Consider the following 16,288-nt stretch of genomic DNA (forward strand, 5'->3'; position numbering starts at 1 on the left):
CATTAAACAACATTAAACAAAACAAAAGATGTTTCTGAAGATGCATCTACAAAAAATAGAAGTCATTTTTGCCATTCGATACTGCGTGAAAGATGCATGAGGTGATATGCGATTTTTTTTTTAATTTAAGAAGTTCAATTATACAAAACCTTGCACTATGTATACATTTTATTATTTGATAAATAAATAAAAAAATAAAAATAATTATCCTGTAAGATTTAATTTCTGGCTGGCTACAAAACACGTGTCTTTGGCTTGACATCTCCCTCCAAACAGAGCGATATGGAACGGAACTAACCAACGGCTACCATACACACAAAATTGAAAAAAAGCGAGCTAAGCCATATAGATGGTTTTACTAACAACTCCTTGTTGTTCGTCACTTCGTCCCAAATACGTCGTCGTTCGATGCAATCGGAGTAGCGTTCATGAAAAATCAGAGAATGTGGAATCATCGAGAAACTCGCTTTCGTTCCCTCCATTCAAATCATCCAAGAGAGTGATTTTGGTTAGGCACGGACAGAGCACGTGGAATGCCGAAGGAAGAATCCAAGGTAGTTCTGATTTCTCCGTTCTTACAAAGAAAGGTGAGTCTCAGGCTGAGATTTCCCGTCAAATGCTCGCCGACGATAACTTCGACGCTTGTTTTGCAAGGTCTATTTATCTTTCCGTATATCAATCTGTTTATTAGTTGCTGATACCGATGCCATGCTTCTGATTTTGTGCTTTCTGTTTGTTGATCTTCTTTCTTTGTAGTCCTTTGGCACGATCAAAGAGAACCGCTGAAATCATTTGGGCACCTCGACAGCAGCCGATTATTCCCGAGTTCGACCTAAGGGAAATTGATTTGTATTCCTTTCAAGTAAGCTTCATATTGATCTTTATGTTTGATTAATTTTGCTCTAGTTTCATAAACTAGGTTCCCGGAGTGGGTGAGGTAACTCATCTGATTCGTGTTTGTTGAGTTAAATGCGTTAAAATTGCCGGCTTAGAGTTTAATCTATGGCAGCAACATTTATTTATATCAATTTAAAAAAAAACCTAGGTTCCCTTCTAAGTTCATATTATGAATTTCATCCTTGAGAGTTCAAATTTTCATTATCTTATTGTATTTACATAATTAACCATAAGAATCTATAATATGATAGCTTATATCACAAATACAAATGTTCAATAAGCTATTAGGCATTTATTTTCTTCTTTTATATATGCATATTGAAAAGCTATTTATATTCTCAACCTTTGTTTTCACCATAAGAATAGAATTTGGGTTAGATGAGAATCAAAGAGACGACATCAGATTGCTCATGCTGTTTCTAGGAAGGAAAAAACATAGGCATTGCTATCAAAAACCTGTTCCAACAGTTTCTATTAAGAAACGTGGAGATGATTTTACAAGTGGCATCCCTTGAAACATGGATAGAGGAAGTTGTAGTTGGTTATGCTATATTTGTAGTTGAAAACAGTTAAAATAGTAGGTATGGAACTGTGCCTAAGTTAACTCGATCTCTGAAATATCTTGGGTAGCTTATTGAAATAGGCTAAAATAAACATATCATAAGTTATTTTTATAATCTATTTTGAATACATACACACTAGTGCTTATATCACGAGATAAATTCAAATAAGCTCTTACAAATACTTCCCTAGTCTAGCCCACACATTATTCACCTCTATTATTGGGATGTGTTGTAAAATGCAAAGGTTGCTGAAAGTCCTACATAGGTTGGCAGAGGGTTAAGTAAAGATAATATGAGTATGGAGGCTCATGTATTAAGGTTTTGGATCAAAACGTGATACCAGTCCATTTTTGTGGTCTTGGTTCAGCTTATTGATTACAGCTCCTCTTCGTGCTCTTTCAGTCTTTTCAAGCTTTTTTTTCTCATTTCCTTACCTAACATGATGGAACTGGAAGGATTAAAATACTGAGAATGTGAATCAAATTCACATAATTAATCTATAATGAACTAAATTGAATATGTTCGTAGTTTTTTAAGGACTATTGATGGTATGGTGTGACAGAAATTGTTGTTTTTTGCTATTGTTGTACTTTAGGGTCTGTTGAAGAATGAGGGGAAAGCGAGATTTGGTTCGGCTTTTCATCAATGGCAGGTTGATCCTGTGAATTTTGTTATTGATGATCATTATCCCGTGAGAGAGTTGTGGGATCGTGCTAGGAACTGCTGGACTAAAATTCTAGCTCATGATAGCAGGTCTGTTCTTGTCGTTGCTCACAATGCTGTTAATCAGGCTCTTATTGCCTCAGCAATTGGTACCCATTTCCACCTCTAAGGAAATTTCAATGATCAAAAGGTTTCGAATTTTGTCAATTTGAATAACATTCGCGCGTTTAATTCCATTCCAAACAATCAGGTCTGGAGGCAGAGTACTTCAGAACTTTACTTCAGAGCAACTGTGGTGTAAGTGTGCTGGATTTCACTCCAAGACCGGAGGGCGGCTCTCCCCACATTTGCCTTAATCGCTTAAACCAGGTATATAGTACATCTACTTGGCTGGTTGAATCTGGATGTAGACATGGTTTTAAATTGTGGTCGCAATTACGGTTACGCTGCAAACTTTTAGTATTGTTGGAAAGTGCAGCCTCAATTACGATTGCCATACTGTTGTAAAGACCTCTAAAAACTGTTATGTTGAGGGCCACAACTGCGACCGTGGACTGCAATTTAAAACTACATATGTCGAACTTGGCTTTCTTAACCCTTTTACAACTTCAGATTATAAGCTGATGGGAATTTCCGCAATTGTAGATTGTTTTATTTATTCCCTCTTTCTGAAATAAATTTGTTTACCTGTCTTCCCAATGTCGACTCCTTGAAATAGAATCAAATTACTAATGCAGACCCCTGGTTCACCTGTTGCCGAAGGGAAATCTGGAGGTAGAGAGGCAAGCAAGCGGATCATACTTGTTTGTAATGGATCTACAGAAGGAAATACGGAGGTAAGAAGAAATGGATAAAATGTATATATCAAAAGTAAAAGGGTCATTAATAAATATTGTAATATTTTGAGTTTCTTATCTTTTCCCATTTATGTGAAAGTTATAGCTGATAATACACAATGGGATACTCTGTCCGATGAGGTATTTCTTTTCCTAATATGAGTTGCAAAGGGCACCTGCATACATACCCTTAGCAATGTGAGTTGAAGTTTTAAATGCTTTGCCAAATGTTCAATCAACTCTTTCTAACATCCAATACTTGTTTGTTGCAATGGATGTTACTCACTTTTATGCGGTTTAGGTTCTTTAACCGCTTATCCATTTTAAATTTTCCCTTTTTCTTAAAGGTGGAGGGAAGCTAGTAAGAAATATAGGCAACATTATTAAGAGAGTTTCAGATTTTAATGGTCTATCATTGGATATGATTCTTGATAACTGGACATTATGGCTTTATTTGATCCATATATATAGCAGACTACACCAACTGAAAAATAGCTTTGGTCGTCGTTGTATTTTATGAGTTATCAATTCTTCATTGATCTATGATAGGCATTGAGTTGTCAAGTGTTAAAAAGAGGTACTTATATACTTTCATCGTGTATCTTAAGCTTTTGGAGTAGTTGGTTTACGATACATTATCAGATCCTCTATGACCATGTATTTCCATATTCCCTCCATTCTTCCAAAAAGAACATACTGGTGCTGTAATGCTCCAGCTATGGTAGGGTCCAAGGAAATGTATGACCTATTATGGGTCTATGGTAGGCAGTCTTACTTTGGATTAGCAAGAGGCTGATTCCACTACTCAGACTTGCAAAGTTTGAGTCACATAGAAGCAATTTCAATCATTACACAAAAGTCCCCTTCAACACCACTCTTCCAGGTAATATTTTTATATTTAGCACGACCTATGAATTATCCACACTTTGAGCTTGAATGGCTCTTGCGTGACAAGGTATGCTATCAAGTATCAACTATCAAGCCCATATACTTCAAAATTGACAGTGTCAGAGTCTGACATGTATCCGATATCAATACATGTCCGATACTTCCAGATATGTAGCTGAAAAGTATGGAATAAATTCCTTAAAAATATTTCCACCAACAAGTCTTTGATACTTCTTACCAACTAAAAAGATAATTGTCATTTTGTGTACGTAAGATACATCTTTGCTGCATCATAGTAACTGCAGACAAAAAATTGTATGTTTTTTATGACACATGTATAGTAGAAAGAGTTTATTCTGATATAGGCGAGGGAGAGATATGTAACTATAAGTGTATGTGGAACCACGGTCAATTGGAATTTAAAACCCACTCATTGCGAAGGCACAACTAGAAGCTTCATGCTAACACGGAGAAAAGATTGCAAACTTGAAAATAAACACGCTATGCCTACTTGTCGTGATCATCACAAGTACACAAGTGACTATTGATATGCTTATGTTTTAATTAGCAATGTGAATGCCTCTTTACAAACATTGAGCATTTATGAACAAGTTTTTGTCTATGTATTTGGATAGTGTCGTATCTTAATTTTATAAAATTCCCTGTATACATGCCATATTATACATATATTGTACTATATATTCAGGCTTTTTATGGTATATTAGATAATAATCTTTCATGTGCTGTCACCAAATGGCGTAAGCTTTTGAAATAGTCGATTCATGACAGAAAGTTTCTATAAGTTTTACTTCAAATGCAGTTCTTCATGCTAGGTTTCTAATCAAACTACCTTATCGTAACAGGAAGGTTTTATTTTTTCTGGTGATCAACCATTGAACATGCTTGGTGTTATACAGGTATTGACCCATTTATCAGTAATAAGTATGGATTGAAGAAGTTATCTCATCTGACCTTTTTCATGTATAACAGTCTCAGAAATCTGCAGAGCTACTTCTTGATTCAAAAGTGAGTTCCATAATTAGCAGTCCTAACAAATCTTGTATTGAGACAGCCATGGCCATTTTCCAGGTAAGCTCAGTTTCAGTACTCTTCACTTTGTTCAATCATGCTAAATTCTTGGTTGTCATACCGACAAACTCCTATTTCCTATGTCAAGCTATTAGAGTATTAGTTGCAGGCATGGTTTAAATCACGATTGTGGTTATGTTGCAAATACTAATAGCACGGTTAAATGTGGACAAATACACTTGATGCGGCCACGATTACAGTTGCGATGTTGTTGCGGAGATCTTCAAAATCTTTATATTGTGGCTAATTTAAAACTTACAAGTATTTTCACCTGCTTCTTAATAGACTCTTGTTTTGATATATCTATTAAATTGTATGCTTGAACTTGTGAATATCGATATTCTATTTCTATTCGTTAATGTTAATAGTCTATTTAAACTGTTAGGCTTGATTTTAGGTTCAAAAAGCTGCAGATTGCTTGGGTGCCGACTCTGTGCCACGCTATGTTGAGATGAAGCAGATGGATAACATTAATTTTGGAACTATCTTTAAACAATCCAAAACGGCAAGTAAATTACAGTTTAGATGTGTTTTTATATGACTGGAAGCATGGTGAACAACTTATGTGTGCATTATTTCAGGATGTATCGAGTTTCCCTCCATCTCAGCCTGGATGGTTAAATAAAGTCGAAGATGACTCGAGAACAACATTATGGGATCAATCTGGAAAAGCCTGGCAAACCCTGCTGGATGAAATATCCGATGAATCTAAGTCAGGAGAAGTCGTAGTTGCAGTTTCTCATCCTGCGATTCACATAGGGCTAATGGCACACTGCCTTAACTTGACCAAGGAATGGCTAGGATCATTTCATCTTGACGCAGGGAGTGTTAGCGTCCTCGACTTCCCAGATGGACCTAAGGGAAGAGGCGTAATCAGGTGCATAAATTACACTGCACATTTGGGGAGATGGTCCATCCCTATTACAAAACCAACAGAGGATGTTCAAGAATCTTAGCTATAAACTTATGATTCAAGTTGTCTTGAAATTATTTGAGTTTATCCTATAACATAAACAATCATGTAATTATTTGTAAGAGCATATGCTATGTTTATAAATTATTTTTCTGTTAATTTTCTTGAAATCTGCTATATTCTTACAAAAACAGTTTCTGATTTTCTGCATAACTTATGCAGTTGATAAGAACCACTCATTAATCATAGAAAATGACAACTTCTTCCTCTGCTGTTGACTCTGACCATAAATGTACAATACATATTATGCAGAACCTATGTTTAGACATGAAAAATATTTCATTTTAATTTTTTACATTTCACATAACATTAATGACTCCAACTATATGAATTGGCTACATTGTTATATTATACACTTTCGTATTCAATGATTATTATATCATATGATCTGTCCCTTCACACAGAACTAGTTATTGATTTTACCGACATGGATTATTTAAGAGAAGAAAGATGGAGTGGAATTTTAAGTGTCATTTTCATCAGTTAAATTAATTCAAGTTTCTTCTAACATGAAAATGGACTCATCAACAAACTAATAAAAAATTGATACAAAGATGATGTTTCTTAATTGAATTTTAAACAAAGATTCGTTAATTTTTCACGTTTTTAGTATAACATTGTAATTAATTATTCATATTTGGAGGAGACTTGGAAAAATTAATTAATTGCACATGCTTATGTAGATAACGTGTTATATTTGTTTTGATTATAATTAGTAGTACTATTTATAAAGAAAATTCAAGAGAGTGAATAAAAACCACCACTGCATATGGATCTTGTCTAGGAATTGCAAAGTTTAATTGAGTTGTTTTTGTCTATTGACTTTGTGTCTATGATTTTTAGTAATTTTTATTTCCCTTACTATTCTTTAAAATATTTCAGCAAAAAAAGAAAAGAGATAAATTAAATATTGTCATTCCATCTTTAAAAAAAATTGTTATTTCCTTAGCTGGTAGTTAGATAAATAATTGTTTTGAGGGAAGTTGGTAGTAGATGATAACCAATACCACTACAACAAACACTAATAACCTTTTTTATATACAGATTAAAATATGATGTTATATTAATTTTAGAAACCAGGAATAAACTTATCACAATAATTGAACTTATTGTAAGCAAATTGTATATGTAAATACACTAATGTTAAAGTAAGTATTTTTATGAAATACGTGAAATTCACATTTTATGTCCCAAATGTTCGTGTTGATGAAGCTATTAAAGGTTTGGGCCAAAATTACATAATTTCTTAAGAAAATATATATTTTTTAATTAAAGATCTGAATACTTATTTCAGTAGAGAAATTCTTAAATTAAAATTTAATCTAAATTGAAACTTAAGTCAACCAATCACTTGTTTGTCATGATCACCATGTTGTTAGTTCTAACCAAATGAATTGCATATGCACATAGTATATGCATTGAATTTAATTTTTGGAAAAATTAATTATATGATTCCCCTAAATAGTAGACATTGTCCAGTTGATATATAATATTGATTTAATATCCGTTTTGTCGTTTTGTTTTTTTGTCAATTTAAATGCTTCTAAGAAATCATAGCTAGCAGCCTAGCATCCCCATGTCATGTGATGTGAGTAATATCTTCTGACAATGTAACACAAGAAATGACGATTATTAATAATTTCTTATGCTTAGGAGAATTGTCTCACTCACTTATAGGTATATATTTATATACTTATATTTGTTTGATATAAGATTTTTAGGGGCACTTTGATGGACAGGATAGGATATCAAGCAGGATAAAGATAAGATATGATACAGACATAATAAGACTTACCCTATAATATATTTAGTTGACACAAGATACCAAATAGTATATATATATATATATATATATATATATATATATATATATATATATATATATATATATATATATATATATATATATATATATATATATATATATATATATATATATATATATATATATACACACGCTTGTAAAATAACTATATTTTTTCAAAATTATTTTGTAAAATATTTTAAAATTAATAATTGGTAAAAAAATAATATTTTTCAATAATTAAAAAAAAACTTATTGATACTTGTAAATCAATTATATTTTCTAAAAATTATTTTGTAAAATATTTTAAAATTTATATATTGGTAAAAAATAAATTTGTAATTAAAAAAAATCATTGACACTATTGAGTAAATAATTCAAATAATAAAATTAGTACTCATATTTTTAAAGTTTAATAATTATTTTATTTTTAAATATTCTAATTTTTTATTTTATAAATTAATTATTAATATTTTTAATAATATCAAATTAATTTTTATTTTTATTTTGTCATATTTATTTTTTTTTTAAATTATATTTTATAAGGGTAAATTAGTAAATCATTTTCTTATCCTATTCTACCAGTAGGGCTGACAATGAACCAAACTAATTCGAAAATAGTTCGAAATTCGATTCGAAAATTAAATCGTTGAACTAGGTTCATGGACCAAATGAGCTGAATATGAGCTAAAAACTAAGTTCGTTAACTAAATGAGCTGAACTTGAACTATACATAGTTCGACTCGTTAGCTTCATGAGTCAACTCATTTATATATGAGATAAATTATATTGTCTTTAAGAGTAGGTTTGAAGATTTGCCCTAAATCTTAGTATCATATTTTATTTTAATCTAACGATTATAATTGATATTTTATATTCTCAAGTGAGAAAAATATTTCTACAAATAAAATTAACATCGTATAAATTCCAATCTTATAACTTTTGTTTTATTTCTATATTTTTTATTTAAAAAATATTAATTTAAAATGTCATATATATATATATATATATATATATATATATATATATATATATATATATATATAAAAGTAGACTTTAAAAAATTACTTTTAAGTTCGTGAAATAAGCGAGTTGAACTTTTGTTTTATTTCTATATTTTTTATTTAAAAAATATTAATTTAAAATGTCATATATATATATATATATATATATATATATATATATATATATATATATATATATATATATATATATATATATATATATCATACAATATAATAAAGCAAAATGAGTATTTTGGCAAATTTGACACATGGCATGCTATAAGGCCCTTAGCTATTTTTATATTTTGCTATAATGGGAAACTTTCTATTAATATAATTGTTTTAATTTTTTAAATTAAATAAAATAAAAAATTTAATCTTTCCAATTCTTACGTGATATTCATTACTAATCATTCCCATTCAATATTCAATTTTCTCTCTTAAATAATCAAATTCTGCAAACTCATTCCAAACGCTTTGTATTCCAAGAATTCCAATCGGCGCCGCTTCAACAAAAACAACAGCAAATTAAATTCTCTCTTTCTCCAATCCATACCCTGTTACAAATTCCTTCTCTTTCCCGTCCCTAATAATCTCATAATTAATTTCTTCTCTCAATTGATATTGGACAATGGAATCGTCACTCTTCACTCCAATTTTCCAGGTATTTTGTATCAATGTTTTAACATATATAAATAGGAACAATTTCATCGATTCCTAATCACATCCCTTCTGATAAGGTTACCTCTGAATGTTTCCCCTTTCTAATTCTCGATTATGTTTGCTCTGAATATTCATTTAGTTTATTGTTGCTCTGAATTAAATCACCTTTCTTTGTTACCGTGCAGGAGAATATCACTGTCCACTGCTGAATAAAGTTTTCATTGAGTTTACACACTTTGTTGTAGTCAAGACTACTGGAAAATGGTGATGATTAGTTGGATAGAATGGTATTTATTTTCTTTGTTATTTAGAAAATTTCTCTATTATTTGGAAACTATCATTGCATCTTCAATGCTCATCACATGAAGATGGATTCTGGGTATGATAATATAACTTCCTGTGTGTTTTTGTTTCTATTTGTTGATTACTGTTTTGATTTTATATGCAAATTTCTTTAACTATTTTTTATTTTCATTTCAATATGTCTGTGCAATTGGTAGATATTGTGTTAGATGATTTACTTATTGTTATTATGATTCCTATTGAAAAACATTGGTATGGAATAAGAAAAGTATTTCATATTTTAGAAATTTGATGAGAATTGTGCTCTCTTGATATTTACAATTTTTCTTTGACTGTGTGATATCATTCTATTATATGCATGTGTAAGTTATGTTTTTTGGTTTATCCAGATTAAATATCAACCTTATGTATTTGACATATTTTCTTCTGTTCTTAGGCATTTAGAGTAACACAAGGTGGAAAATCTCCAGGTGTATAGAAGGCATTGCTTGAAGTTATCAACCCATACAAGGGAACAAGTCTTCTTCAAAGCTGTAAGTGTATTCCTTGCATATATCTTTGATTTATCCTTTTCTCCTTTTCTTCTCTGTTAGCACTTCAAAGTAACAACATTGTTTATTTGGATTTATAAATACTTATTAAACTATCTTCTCCAAGCACACACAATTTTAGTTAGATCCTCCAGAACAATAGCAAAAGGTGCAATAGCTGCAGTAGCAAAAGCATATCTATAAACAACAAGAACATAATGACTCATTCCACAGTTAAATGAATCTTTTACATCTATATTGGTTGGTTTTGATCATTATTGAACACTGTTACAAGGTGTAAAAAAAATCAAAAAGATGGTTCTGTACAAATCATGTAATTGTTCATGGTATATTCAAGAAACTTCCAAACCATACTCTTGACATTATCCTTCATTGTCAAGAAAGATATGTTAAAATGTCATCAAATATACAATTTTATAGAGTCCTTGGTGATGCAGGTAAAGTTGCATTTGAAGAATCTCCACCAATATCCATTTCTAAACTCGGTCAAATGCATTCAAAAATATATAAAAGTATAAACTTTTGCGCTAAACCTTCCAAGCTAGATTCATCATTAATATTGTTGCTTTTTTTAACAGCAAATACATTTTTGTTTAACAGACACTTTTATCCTAAACCTTCCAAGCTAGAGTCATCATTAATATTGATACTTGTCAAAATTGTCTATGTAGGGATGATCAAGTGCTACTTTGACAGATATTCTGTCACAGGGATTACACTTGAGCATTTTTGGCAGGTGCATAAGTGAATATAGTTACTCCCAAAGTTTAGTAAGAAGGAAAAGAAGAGACACATTATTGAACACTTAAAGTGAAAGTGATATGCTGTGTATTGATTGGAAATAGGTATTCTTTGTGAATATAAGGCCGCTATGTCACAAATGGGGGAATTGATAACTATGCTTTTTTAATCACTTTTGTCATGATTCATTTTAAAGTAACTTGGTTGTTGCAACAATTTTAATTTCGAAATCTTTAATAATTGTGTAGTCTAAACTAATTAAGTAACGGAATAAATTTCTATTTGTCTGGAGTCAATAAATTTTATATGTTTGTGATTGATATTTAATTAAAAAAGTTAAAATTTATTTTAAAATAAAGTAAAATATATATTCTCTATTTATAAATCTTGGGACAATAATATTAAATAGAGTTAAAACTGATAAGTTTTATTATAATATAGGTCTTGAAAAAGAGATTTTTTATTTATTTATTAGAGACCAATAAATATGAAGGAGTATTTATCAATTTAATTAAAAAAAATATAATCTTAGTTAATTTATAATACACAATTCTTCTACTATCTTTAAAAAATAATTATATATAAGCATTTTTAATAGACGTTTTAAATGTTACTACTCTCAAGCAAATTTCAATTCCATCTATTACTAAATTTTAAAAACTATTTTTATGTTTTATACAATTTATGCTAATTAGTCAATTAAAAGTCTTTTATAAATGAGTTGCTAGTGTGTATTTTAAGTGAAGTTTATGTTTTTGTGACTTTTGGTAGTTTGTATAATAAAGTTTTTGGCAAGTTTTAATTGTTAAATTTTACATCTTAAAAAAATATTTTAGATTTATATATATATATATTAATAATTACAAAATTTTCATTTTAAATTGTAAATTATAAATAAATCTAAAATATTTTTTTCTCATAAATTTAAACATGTTTCTCGCACGGGTATACACACTAAATTTAAACCCGTGCCTCGCACGGGTATACACACTAGTATATAAAAAAGTAGACTTTAAAAAATTACTTTTAAGTTCGTGAAATAAGCGAGTTGAACTGAGATGTTCGTGGATTTCTCACAAGTCGAGTTTGAGCTGAAAAAAAGTTCGTGATAAATTCGAACTCAAACTCGATCAATTCTTAACGAGTCGAGTTTGTGCTGAAAAAAAGTTCGTCTTAAATTCGAACTCGAACACGAACTCGGCCAATTCTTAACGAGTCGAACTGAGCTGAGGCGAGTTCGACTCGACTCGACTCATTTTCAGCCCTACCTGCCGGATTCTAACCCAGCTCATATTCAGGATAACAATTTGAACTAATGGGACATGATAAGATAAGTTTCAGGATTAACTTATCCTATTATATTGTGTCACCAAACACTGGATTGAAATATGATATGAAAATTTAATAGAAGATGATCTATTAGATTTTAAATGAAGTTCTAATACAACGTTAATAAATATGATCAATCCTATAAAATCAACTTGTATAATTAAAATAATTTTTAATCATACATATATCTTCAGATTATATATCTTTCGATTTGAGACTCATTTGTGTATATGTTAAAGATTGATTAAGCCTATGTTTGTTTCCACGGTGGAAACTACTCCAAAAGCACGTTTACTAAAAGCTAGGATTTCCAGCTTCATAAAAATCACAGTGGGAGTACATTGGGAAGCGTAAATGGCAAGGCAAACGTGGATCCAAACATATACTAAATATGTTAAAATATTTGTGACCATGATTTATTTATTGAATAGAAGTGGCAGCAGTTATTTGCTACCTGTAATAGAAGCCCTCATAAAAGAGTGGGGCTTTTAGGAACAGTGGCTTCAGTTAAATATAGAGTACTATTGTCACTCATAAATAACCATATTTAAAGCACTATGGACCAACCTAGTTAACTCAACTTCATACAGTAGTATTAAATTATATTGTTCTTTCCAAAGTAAATGTGACTTTAGAACATTAAAAATAATCCAGAACTGTTGTGTTCGTTAAAAACTAGAATCGTTAAACCAAAACCATAATTGGATCGTCCACTGCTTTATCGTACGGTATACTAGGAAACAACACCATTTTCATCTCCACTAGTTTTTAATTTTTATATATAAAACATGTAGTAGTACTTGATATTCGGATAGCATCTTTATTTGTATTATTGGCTAGGTTAGAATCTCTTTATAGTAATAAGCTGATAGAAGAACAACCAGTTCCCTTTCTGTCTACTTGAATAATGGTTTCGGTATTATAAACAATATATAGAGCTGTTAAAATGGACTACTCGGCCCTAAACGGGCCGGTCCATAAGGGCCTCGGCTTTTCATGACCGGGCCCAAAAAGTCTATTTTTAAATGGGCTCCATTTTTACTTCCTAGGTCCAATTCTGTCTGGGCTACGTGCTACCCGGCCCTAAATGGGCCTATTTCTAAAAAAATAAAATTTTCTCCTTATTTTTCTAATAACCATACAATTGCATGCAATAATACTTTTTTATATATATATATATATATATATATATATATATATATATATATATATATATATATATATATATATATATATATATATCAACTTTCATATCTAAAATTACGATTTCTAAATAATCTATATAAGTTACAATTAAAATGTCAAACAACATATTAACTTAATTTCAACTATTCAAAATACATCTTAAATTATATTTAATTTTGCACACAAAATTAAATAACTTGTTCCAACAAATTTTAAGATATAAATATTCATGACAATTATAATTTTATAACAATCATAACAACAAACTGTTATATTATAACAATTATAATTTGATTGATGAGATATTATTTTATAGCAAATTGTTATATATATATATATATATATATATATATATATATATATATATATATATATATATATATATATATATATATATATATATATATATATATATATATATATATATATATATATATATATATATGATTTGTACTAACTCTATCCTACCATAAAAAATTACATCATAACTTTTTAAATCTCATTTCAACCTTATTTTTAATTAGAATATATCATGGTGTCTTTTCTATACTATCTACATAATTATATTAGGATGGAATCTTTTAGTTTGAAATTAAGTCAACCATCAACTTTTGTTTGATATTTATACCTTTGTAATACCAAAAATAAATTAAAATACATAATACGTAAATTGTTTATAGCATACCTTTATGAATTTGGAAAGGATAATTTCTAGTTATATTAAAAATTTTAATTTTTTTCGGGCTCGCGGACTACCCATGGCCCATACGGGCCGGTCCATATTTTTTAGGGCTTTTTAGGTCCGGGCTTAAAAAGGTCCGAATGTAAATGGGCTCGAAAAATAAGGCCTAAGCCCTAACTATTTCCGGGCCTGTTGGGCCGGCCCATGGGCTTCGGCCCATTTTGACAGCTCTAATATAGACTCGATTCAAGTGATATATGTATAATAATATCTACGATATTTGTCATTCTCAATTATCAGATTTTTTCAAATAATTTGGAGGTCTTAGTCTAACTTTAAAAATTGATCTCTTATATCTCAACGTCTCTCCTCTCCGAATATGAAAATATCGACGATTTAAGATTGTAATTTTTTTCCCTTTCCTTGTTATTATAACAAAAAATTATCGAAATTTTAACTCATAAAAATATGACTTTTGAAATTTTTTTTCATGTAAAATTTCTCTATTTAAAGAGAAGATCATATCATTTTATAAATTTTTTTTTTTTTCGAACACTTAGACATTAAAAATAAAGTGTTTTAATTAATAAACAACAAAAAAATTTAATCGTAAAATATGTAAATATATCACAACTCTGTTTTTTTTAAAGATCTAACAAATAGCTACTAGTGCAATTATAACTTTGTGTCAATTCATATTGATAGAAAAATACAAACATAAAAAATTTTATATTTAAAACTAGGGTTAAATACCTTTTACCCCCTACCAAATAAGCGAGATTTGGTTTTGTCCCCTTTAAAAAAAAAATTTGTTGCGCAGACCTTACCAAATGCAGATTCCAACCATTTAAACCTTTAACCATGTTTTTACCTAGAACACCAGGTTACCATCCTACGTGTCTGTTACCAATGCCATTTTTTTTAACCAATTGCCACGTTGGCACATCATCATCGTTTTCCCTCCTTCTTCCTCACAGACCATAAAATCCCCAAATCAAAAAGTTTGAACACTAGGGTTTGGCAAATCGTGTCCATCATCAAAGGCTGCGCAGTCTTATTCTTCATCATCTTCTTCGTCGTCATCATCACTAATAGGCATGGATCAAAGCTACAGCAATGGAAGCAGCAACTCACTTGAGATTTTGAGTGTTCCTCAGTGTGGTTGTCGTTTGCCAATGAAGATGTGGATAGTAAATACAATGCAAAATAGAAACCGGAAGTTTTGGAAGTGTCGTTTGGCTGGGGTAATATGTCGTATGATTTATATATTTGGCTGGGTTAATTTGACTCATGATATATATGCGTTTTATGCCAATTTTTGTTGATGTTTGCAGGGTCTTAATTCTTGTGACTTATTTTTATGGGACGATGAATTTGCCACAGCCATGGGTGAAAGTACAAAGAGTGAAAATCGTGACTGCAAGAAATGTAATGTTGCATTGGTGAAGTTGGAAATAACAGTGAAAAAGCTTGAAAAAAACAAAGTTGAAAGTTACCATAATGCAGAAGAAGATGTATCAGATGAAAATGGTCTTCATGTTTTGCTTGATCATGTTTGCAGTGATTTTGAAGTTCAAGATTTAGGCATTAGAGTTCTATAATAACAAGATTGTTGTAGTATGCTTGTGTTAAGTTGTTATAGTATGCTTGGTTTAAGTTGTTGTAGTCTTGTGATGGGTTTGGTTAAAATCAGTCATGAAGAAAAATTATGTAAACTTCAAATGAATTAATGGAAATTTTTGTTTACAATTTATGGCATTAGATGTATTAAACTATCTCATTGTTTTGTTTATAAGGTGTAATGAATTAATTGTGCACCAGAAAATAAATTGTAAACAGGTAATGAGCACAAAATGTTGTTCATATTAATCAAGACATTAAGTCTTATATTGTCAGAAACATTAACTTACACAAAACATCAGTCAAAGATCACTTGTTCAAAACACCATTAACTTACACAAAACATAACATTGTCGTAAAGTTTACACAAAACATGAGACAAAACATAAAGAGACAAGATTCTATTTCTTTGCTTTCTTGTTTGATTTCTTTGATCCACTACCCTCCTCTTCATCTGTCAATGACATTGGTTGGTCACTATTGGATCCTGGCCCTGT

The 16,288-nt window shown here is 30.1% G+C and overlaps 1 protein-coding gene and 1 long non-coding RNA gene across 2 annotated transcripts; both read left to right on the forward strand.

Annotated features, from left to right (window-relative positions):
• Positions 1 to 269: 269 nt before the first annotated feature.
• On the forward strand, positions 270 to 6,008 carry LOC131601857 (probable 2-carboxy-D-arabinitol-1-phosphatase). Its single transcript, XM_058873764.1, has 9 exons — positions 270 to 654; positions 757 to 862; positions 2,056 to 2,272; positions 2,374 to 2,492; positions 2,861 to 2,959; positions 4,711 to 4,764; positions 4,838 to 4,936; positions 5,334 to 5,441; positions 5,518 to 6,008. Exons 1-9 carry the CDS (start codon positions 350 to 352, stop codon positions 5,890 to 5,892), a joined length of 1,482 nt encoding a protein of 493 aa, XP_058729747.1. The 5' UTR covers positions 270 to 349; the 3' UTR covers positions 5,893 to 6,008.
• A 3,201-nt stretch (positions 6,009 to 9,209) lies between these two features.
• LOC131606877 (uncharacterized) lies at positions 9,210 to 11,261 on the forward strand. Its single transcript, XR_009285092.1, has 4 exons — positions 9,210 to 9,381; positions 9,566 to 9,667; positions 10,120 to 10,216; positions 10,906 to 11,261. It is a non-coding gene; the product is annotated as an uncharacterized LOC131606877 (long non-coding RNA).
• The last annotated feature ends 5,027 nt before the right edge of the window (positions 11,262 to 16,288 follow it).

This window comes from Vicia villosa, linkage group LG5 (genome assembly GCF_029867415.1).
Source record: "Vicia villosa cultivar HV-30 ecotype Madison, WI linkage group LG5, Vvil1.0, whole genome shotgun sequence".
Lineage (NCBI taxonomy): Eukaryota > Viridiplantae > Streptophyta > Magnoliopsida > Fabales > Fabaceae > Vicia > Vicia villosa.

Excerpts from the sequence above, each read along its gene's own strand:
- LOC131601857 (XM_058873764.1), top strand. The coding sequence starts at position 350 with ATGGTTTTACTAACAACTCCTTGTTGTTCGTCACTTCGTCCCAAATAC. Across the intron at positions 2,493-2,860 it reads GCCTTAATCGCTTAAACCAG|ACCCCTGGTTCACCTGTTGC; the intron begins GTATATAGTACA and ends TTACTAATGCAG. Across the intron at positions 4,937-5,333 it reads CAGCCATGGCCATTTTCCAG|GTTCAAAAAGCTGCAGATTG; the intron begins GTAAGCTCAGTT and ends GCTTGATTTTAG.